The sequence below is a fragment of the Bos taurus genome, chromosome 2 (assembly GCF_002263795.3).
Source record: "Bos taurus isolate L1 Dominette 01449 registration number 42190680 breed Hereford chromosome 2, ARS-UCD2.0, whole genome shotgun sequence".
Classification (NCBI taxonomy): Eukaryota; Metazoa; Chordata; class Mammalia; order Artiodactyla; family Bovidae; genus Bos; species Bos taurus.
The window spans coordinates 27325060-27334219 of record NC_037329.1 but is presented as its reverse complement, the minus strand read 5'-3'; the positions used below and the strand labels follow the sequence as shown (position 1 = coordinate 27334219).

The following is a 9160-nucleotide window of genomic DNA, read 5'->3' as shown; positions in this document are numbered from 1 at the left end:
TTCAGTATGGCGGGGAGCTTATCTAATTCTAGCCCTGGATAGCTAGGACTCCATGTTGTAATCTCCAGTGATAACCTTTCTTGGAAGAAGCTCAGGGTAGAACGTTGTTAAGTGTGTGAATGGAGGTCCCGAAGGACCCCTTCTCTCTACTCAGATTACAGCAGCAGGCCCCAGTCATTTTGGCACCAGAGACCAATTTCATGGAAGACAATTTTTCCATGAACCAGGGGTGGGAAGGAATGGTTTGGGGATGATTCAAATGTATTATATTTATTGCACTGCATTTATCTCTTGTCACACTGTGTGGCACTCTGTTTCTAATTTCATGCTGCCGCTGATCTGACAGGAGGTACTGGTCCACGTCCCAGAGGTTAGGGGCCCCTGGGTTACAGAGACAGTCTTCCGCCCTCACTGGCTCTGCCTCTGCATGTGTTATTTCTGCGGTGCTGTGCTGTGCTTTGTTGGTCAGTCATGTCCAGTTCTTTGTGAACCCATGGACTGCATAGCCCATCAGGCTCCTCAGAAAAGCCCATGGGGATTCTCCAAGCAAGAATACTGGAGTGGGTTGCCATGCCCTCCTCCTGGGATCTTCCCTTCGATCCCCCTTCAATCTCTTCCCAATCCAGGGATCAAACCCAGGTTTCCTGCATTGCAGGCGGGTTTTTTACCATCTGAGCCACCAGGGAAGCCCAAGGATACTGTGTGTATAGCGTTTGCATACCATGGGCAGATAAGTGGAGTCTGAGTCATGTGGGCAGCTCTGAAGTGTTCCACTGGGCTGTATGTGTGGAATTCCTTCCAGGCTGTGGACCTGCATTTACCCGTCCACCAGTCAGAGCAAAGCTACCCACAGACCAGCTGTTATAGGCCATTAGCTGGAAATCTCAGGATTGACCACAGGCCACAGGTGCAGAGAAAACAATTTAAAAAATAAATTGCTAATGGCTGATTTCTGGTTTGATTTATCCTCTTGAGTGATTAAAAAAAATCAGGGTGAGCATAGAAAAATCCTTCTTAACTTAATAGTTTAGCCTCTTGGTTCTTTGGGGGTAGTAGTGAGGGGGTTGAGTTAGGCACTTGAGGTGCTTACTACACGCCTGCTCCCTCATAAGCTTTTCTGGACATTTTCCACTACAGTCATGGTTATATAGCATGCGTGGGTGCGTGCTAAGTTGCTTCAGTCTTGTCCAACCCTTCACAACACTATGGACTGTAGCCCGCCAGGCTTCTCTGTTCAGAGAATTCTCCAGGCAATACTGGAGTGGGTTGCCATGCCCTCCTCCAGGGGATCTTCCGACCCAGAGATTGAACCTGAGTCTCTTACATCTCCTGCATTGGCAGGCAGGCTCTTTACCACTAGCGCCACCTGGGAAGCCCTAGTTATATAGGGATGGTCTTAATTGTTTGATACCTTGGCCCTGGGTGGTTTGGGGCAGGGGGATACTGACTTGATGTGTGAGAGGAAGGTAAGGGAGGTGATTGCGGGTCTGGCTCTGGACTGGTTGTATTCCATATCAAAACCGTGCTTACAAGTTGGTTGTTTGCTGTCTGTCTCAAGGAATTAGCTAATCCTGGAAGGGGCAATCCTTCCACGTCAACCCCATAGGCCCCAGTGTGTCAAAGCATCAGACAACAGACAATAAAAAAACACAGTGAATACAGCAAGCTTAGAGAATCTCTCTACTACCAGCCCTGAGTGACTGAATCACCAGGAACACTTTATAATCTCTGGGCTGTCTTTCAAGGCCATGCAGTTCACGACTCAGTATTCTGACCCCTAACTATTTACAGAAATCATTCTCACCATCTCACTCTAGCGCTCTTGACCCGGAGCCATTCTTTGCTTTTTCAGAAAGCAAATGGGATTAAAGTCCAGGGCTGGGACTTCCTTCTTGGAGTGTTTGACAAGGACTGACGTACTCTAGGCCCTTTGAATCCCGGAAGTCCAGGACACACCCAGCTTTGGGTGCAGCATCCTGAATGCCGGAGTGTAGGTACAAGGACTGAAGCAAACAGCATTTCACCATGAGGGACCCACTGACAGACTGTTCGGTGAGTAGCTCCGTGTAATTTGCGTGCCTGCGTGTGAAAGGCGGCTGAGGAGTAGATTTATATACTAATGGATTTGAACTTAAGAAATTTGAGACGCTCAGAAGCCAAACATGTTTGGATATTGGCACTGGAACAAAAGTCTGTGGTTGTTCTTTGGTTTAATTTAAAACAGAGCTCTTTCTAGCAAATGACAGGGCAGGTAATTGTCATATTTTATTTTCCTATTCTTGGAAAAACTTTGAGTGGGTATAACATTATATTTACACGCAGATGGTGGTTGTTCGGGAAACATACCAGTGGTGCCAGTGTAGAACGTAGAAGGACACACAAATGTGTGGAATATCTGCAGCTAGTCTGGAGCTTTGGGAATTAAGTCGGGTGCAAAGGTTTTGCATATTTTCCCCTTTCATTTAGAGTCCAGAACTGCAAGTCCCGAAGGAGGAAGTACAGGCTGCACTGTCCAGCCTGCAATGGTCCTTGGACATGTTTACTGACTTGTTTGTTACAATCCTGAGAGCATTTAAAAAAACAGAAAGTTGGTCAAAAGTGCAGAGACATTGTGAGGTCCTTAGCCACAAGAGCAGAGATGTAATTTAGGAAATGAGAAGCAATTAAAACAAAGGGTGGGGGGAGGAAATAAAGTAATCAAGGATTGTTGTTGTGTTGTCCCAAGAAATGATGCCAAAAGGCTAAAACTGGTGACATCAGAAGCAAGGGACTGCATTCATCCTTCAAGTATTTTATTTAAAAACAAAAAAAGGTGGAGAAGCAGATCAACAGGGGATGTAATAAAACCCTAAAGAAAAAAATCAACAGAGAATTTTTGGTTTCATTTGTGTTTATTCAATGGATGTGGAATGTATAGGCTTAGTGAAGATGAAACTGAAACTGTCATCCCACCAAATGAGTCAGGAATCAGACGTGCTAAATGAGATAAAGTCATAGCGGCTAGTAATAGTAATAATGAGAACTTTCACTTTTTAAAATATAATAGTAGTATGTGTATTACTATTGTATGTTACTATTGTTTTTACAAATAGTAATATGTGTATTACTATTTGTAAAAAAAATTCCAACAATATGGTTGCATTCAGATTTTAAGAGTGAAACCTCCTCTTCCCTTAAATTTCCTCCAGCAATCTTTTCTCTTTTTGGTAAGCACAGATCACTTTTCAAAGTGTTTTATCATTTATGTGTTTGTTATTTGTTTATTTTTCACTCCTTGCATTTGCTCCCTTACTAAAATGTTAACTCCTCTCCTTTCTCCCCATTGATACTTTGGTGATGTTTTTGCATGGGGTGGGTGAATGGAAGGGGGGATGCAACAAGTGGAAGCAAAAACTTGGCATCGATGATCACTAAAGAAGAAAGTCAAGAACAAGAGAAGAGTGAGATAGTGGAGAGGAAAGCCGGGACAAGTTAAAAAAACTGAAAGCCTAACATTCCTTTCCAAGGCTGACTCTAGATCCAGAACTAGGGGAACTGTTTCCTTTGAGCAGCTCCCAAGACAATCCATCACCACGTCTCTATGTCAGCTTAATTCTCCCTCCCTGACAAGCACAGGTCCTTTTCCCTACACTGGACCATTGCCCCAAGGACTCTTGTCCTTGTCTCTAAACTTGAAGGTTGTCTCTCTAGGCCCAGTGCCACCAATCATAGTCTGGGAGTAGAGAGTGGGAGGATATTCCTTCAGCCAGGGTTTCTGACTCCTCTAAAGTCAGGGAATCTTCATTTATTTGCAACTGTTTCATCTCCATCAAGCATTAGAGTTGATTTCCTGGTGCAGTCCTGGTTTGTGCTTGGGGAACAATGCTGTGTGGAGATGAGCCTGAAATTTAGGAACAGAAGAAAACAACAGAGTGGACTGCAAAAGAATGCTTTGTGAAACAGGGAGTTTCATGAAGAAACCAAAATGAGTCCAAAGTTTTAACCACCTGTAAAATATCCCATTTCATGAGTCCCTGAGGTTGCCCAGGGCACAGTTAATTCATAAAGCCTTCCTGAGTCCCCTTTGCTGTTCATCTGAAACTATCACAACATTGTTAACCGGCTATACCCCAAAGCAAAATAAAAAGTTTAAAAAATAGTAAGAGGTTGGTTATATAAAATATTATACTATCTTGAACTTGGGGGAAGAGTAGGTGCTGATTAAGGCATTGTGTTGTACCAATATTCCTACATTAAAAAGAATTCATAAAGATGTAGTTTAGCTACAGTTCTGAACTTGGTCTACCCCAGTAGATCCATATATGGAAATCAGTGGGTTGAGTGACCTTCAATGGGAAAAAACATGACCTCCTTATTTGTGTTAGTTCCTAACTGTAACTAAGAATTTCCCCCAATTTTGAGTATAACAGCAGTGTCTGTGACCTTGTAACTAATGAAAATCACTTATATTTTTATATAACATTAGAGTTGGTTACAGATATCTAGAAATACCATTTATACACACTCAGTGTGACTTAAAAATTTGAGTAATTTTTAAGACTTGTTATTTAGTATGTTAATTAAAGAGCACACAAAATATCCTGATTTTAAATTATGTTTTATAAAACATATATCAATATAGTTTTCTTTATAATCCTGTTATTTTGTTTTATGAGTTTGAAAATATTTTTACGAGTAAAATAGATTTCACCAGTCTGCAAAAAAAATTTATAAACCTCTTCTTTTAGGTCATGCTCCAATGAACAAAATAGACTGATAGCTGGGCCATTCTACCTCACAGATCCGGGTTAGTGTCTATGCTCAAATTATCAGTCACTAGGGTAGCACACACGATGCTTGAGTGCTGTGTGGAGCTTTTAACTAATCTTAAGACTGTCAGAACTTATTTGAAGGAGATTTTTTTAAAGTCCTGTTTTTGAAAAAGAGAAGAATTGGCTCTGGGACTTGATGCTTTAATGCCTATGAGCTTAGCTTCTAAACCTAAAAATATGCCAAGGGAAATCATTTTCAAATCCATGTGTAAGGCAACAGACTGGATCAAATTATCTTCAAATGAAATAATCTAATCATTAAAAAAAAAAAAATAGCACCTTCCTAAGAAACAATGCCAAAGAAATCAAGCGCAAATAATAAGCTATAGCCAAGGTTTTGCTTTTACTCACCCCTTCACTACCCAGGAAGGGACTGTCAAAGCAGGCTTTCTTGGGTCCACATAGTCAGCCTCTCAGGGCCACACAGTCAGCTGTTGAAACAGTCCTGTGGGTTAAGATGCCAACTTGAGCTTCCCATCTCAGTGGTTCAGCCTGGGCTGTAGGATGTTAACTCGCACGATGTTAACTGGCACTAATTCAGAGGATGACAGGGCAATGGTCCATGGCTCCTGCGGGATTCTGGGACACTATAGAGATAAGCAGGCAGCTTGAATCTGGTGTGGTTGTCCTTGGCCCACACCATCAATGAGACATACGATGTGCCATTTCACATTTTGTGGGCCTGTTTCCTCGTCTGTAAAGTAATAAGAGGAAAGGATGAAGTAGCTTATGTTCTTTAATGTTCTGTATCCCACAGTCTATGACAACCTGCCAGGGAGATTCCAAATATTACCCGGATGCCTAATAAATACAAGAAATCCCCTAGTTTAGAGGATATTACATCACATGAAATCAGTAGCACAGTGCCTGGCATATGAAAGGCATTGAACAAAAGCTTATTTAATTAAATTTAAGTAGAATATCAGGTTTGTTTAACACTATGTAGATCATCATTACCCCTCCCCCACCAAAAAAAAGCCTCCAAACTTTTCATACTGGCACTTAGAATAAAGTGAATTTTTCTAGACTAGCTGAATTTTACCTTCTTAATCATTCAAAACATGGAAAGTTAGAAAGAACAGGTAGGCCAAGGTGGATATAGAGTATTTTCATTTTCATTTTTCATCTTTCATTTCATGTTCCATTTGCCTAGATTACTAAGTTTTTTTGTAAAGATATTATTTATCCAACAGAATTTGCTTACAAGTGCTGGGCAGAAACACTTTCTTACCGGCAGAATAGGAAATGTCTGTGTACATCAGCTGTCTACCTAAAGGGATTTTTAGGGTCTCAGAAAGATCCCACTTATTTCTCCACCAGTCTGCAATCTCTTTATCAGGAAAAAATCTTTTTTTCCCGGTAATTAATGACCCCAGGGAAAAGCAGCCTGTTCATACAGTAAATTCATAGGGAGATGTAAGATCAACAGTAGGGTCTTTCTTGGAATGAATATTTGGTAAGGGGTGGGATATTCAAAAGCTCAGTAGGTGGAAAAAGAACATGAAAAAATGATCTTCCACATTACTCTGAGCAGAGCAAACTCTTCTGTGCCCGTTGATGACGATGAGGGGCCATCTGCACTGCTCATAATGCTGAAAGGTAATGCCACTCTGAGTTCACTTAGTGTGGTTATCTGCATGTGTGCGTGCTATGTTGCTTCCTTCTTGTCCGACTCTTTGTGACCCTGTGGACTGTAGCCCGCCAGGCTCCTCTGTCCATGGGATTCTCCAGGCAAGAATACTGGAGTGGGTTGCCATGCCCTCCTTCAGGGGACTGTCCCCCACTCAGGGATCGAACTCAGGTCTCCCTCATTGCAGGCGAATTCTTTACCAGCTGAGCTACCAGGGAAGCATGATTATACTGACTACCTGTTTATAAAATATATTTATTTCTGATGTATTCTCTAATTGATTTGCTCCCCTAACATTTTTAATCACAGTTCTGTCCCTAACTAATGAAGCTATCTTTTGCTGTTTGGGCCTTAACTATAAAATAAGAGGATTGGACTTTAGTAGTTTCCAAACTGTGGTTCATGGAATCCCTTCAGAGACCCCTCTGCTGGGTGAGACAGAGTGGGGAGGAGAGATGGGAGAGGAGAGGGAAAGCCAAAGCCAAGGTCAAGAGATTTCATCCTCCCAAAGCAGAGAAGGTCTCAAGATTTTCTGCTTACATACGCACTCCACCCCATACACACACACACACACACACACACACACACACTTGCTAGATGAGATTGTCTCTGGGGTCTGCTTTGATGTTTACACAAGTCTGGTTTCCACAGCTTTTATCTTCAAGTCTGAATAGATAGTACAAGATGAAAAGTACAGAATCAATGAATCTAAAGAAGTGGTTATGCTGAAATAATGAAGGTATTCTTAGCAACTTTTTTATTTATTGATGTCACCTTTATCTCAGTCTGTTTATCTCAGTTTGTTGGGGAGTGTCCAGTACATTGTATGTAGAGTTAAAGATTCTCCCCATTGCTGTAATAAGCAGAACATCCCATTTTTATTTGATCATTGAGTTAACAACAATGTAATGTATTGAAGAATTTCCTAACTTGTGTGTATCTGCACACTGGTTTGGGGGAGGGGTTACAGGTAGGGTATAGCTGGGGGGCTGAGCTCAGTGGCCAGTTGCCTCTGCCTTGAACAACTTTGTCCATTTATCACATTGTTCTAGCACAGATATCATTTTCTACAGATACCATGATGTGAAAAAAGGAAGTACTAGTCTATTAAATGACAGGAAATCTTCCAAAATCTAAAACCGGGACTCTCAGGGGCAGTTGAAGCCATAAGATATGATTGATTTGAGCAGACTCTTATTTAAAATAGATAACTATGAATACCTTTGAAAAAGATAGGCGGTCTCCAGACTTCCATAGCTCACCCACTCTACACTAAAAGCAGTTGAGTTTTGAATCACTGGTTTATAAACTTTCAGAGCTGTCTGACTTCCTAGAACTAGTCTTCTGGAGATAGTATTTTTAAAAATTAATTTATTTATTTTAATTGGAGAATAATTACTTTACAATATTGTGATGGTTTTTGCCATACATCAACATGAATTGGTCACAGGTATACATGTGTCCCCCCCATCCTAAACCCCCCTCCCCCACCTTCCTGCCCACCCTATCTCTCTGGGTTGTCCCTGAGCACAGGCTTTTGCATGCCCTGTTTCATGAATCAAACTTGCACTGATCATCTATTTTACATATGGTAATATACATGTTTCAGTGCTGTTCTCGGAAGATGGTATTTTTTAAATGTGTCTTGGAGAGTTTTGATGCCTTGATAAGTTCAGGAAATGCAGTAGCCCCAGGACAGGGAAAAATTCTCAACCAGTTCTGCTCATTCCCACTTCCGTTAGGGACAAGGTTTCTCCTAGTGGCCCCATCCTCACACATGGTGTCTAAGACACCCGATTCTTTCCCCAGGACTTTGGTTGCAAATCGTCTCTTCTGGTGATGGTGGGCTGCGGGGGTCCGTGCCCTCAGACAGCTCATCACAGAGACCCTTCCCTCCACTCCTGGTTTTCCAGGTGGGAGTTTCTTCTCCTCACTTCTGCTCTGAAGGCTCCAAATCCTTCCATCTGGCTCTCTGCTTTGTCTCCGCCTTGTTATTGTTCAGTCACTGAGCCATGTCCGACTCTTTGCGACCTGCTGGGCTGCAGCACACCAGGCATCCCTGTTCTCCACTATCTCCTGGAGTTTGCTCAAATTCATGTCCATTGAGTCAGTGACACTATCTAACCATCTCATCTTCTGCCACTCGCTTCTCCTTTTGCCTTCAATCTTTCCCAGCATTAGGGTCTTGACTCAGCTCTTTGCATCAGATGGCCGAAATTGGACCTTATAGTGTTTAAGAGCAGAAAAACTCACTTTGCAAGCAAGCATCCAAATCTTTCTCCTCTGCACATGGCCCCCTGATGTTTTTGTTGAGTCTTTATTTCTGCTTTGGTGTAAGCTAGAGAGAGAAACAGGATGCTATTTCAAAAGACACTGCTTAATACTGTGTAATACTTTGAGATATTTCTAAATAAACAAGAATGCTACAGGACCTATAAAAAAAATCATAAAATTTTATTGAACATGAAATAAGATTTGAACTAATGAAAAGACTTACTGTGCCCTTGGATGGGAAGTCTAAATACCATAAAAAAGTTAATTTCCTCAAATTGAGATATATAAATGTAATGCAATTCCAATTAAGATCTCAGTGGGGATTTTTAAAAATTGTAATTAGATAAATGTTCATAGGGAAGAATAATTGCACAAGAATAGTCAAAGAAATTATGAAAAAGAAAGAAAATGTTGCTTAAAAAGAGCAGAAACAGAGTTCTCTGGT

General features: G+C 41.5%; 1 protein-coding gene across 4 annotated transcripts in view; it reads left to right on the top strand.

The window, feature by feature from the left end:
- Nucleotides 1-1970: 1970 nt before the first annotated feature.
- The window catches only part of NOSTRIN (nitric oxide synthase trafficking), a 62879-nt gene continuing 55689 nt past the window's right edge, over nucleotides 1971-9160 (top strand). For 3 of the 4 annotated variants that reach the window (XM_005202335.4, XM_010801897.3, XM_005202334.5), the window contains exon 1: nucleotides 2015-2052. In XM_005202335.4, coding sequence (XP_005202392.1) covers nucleotides 2026-2052 — 27 coding nt within the window. In that variant the 5' untranslated portion in view covers nucleotides 2015-2025. 4 annotated transcript variants of the gene reach the window in all.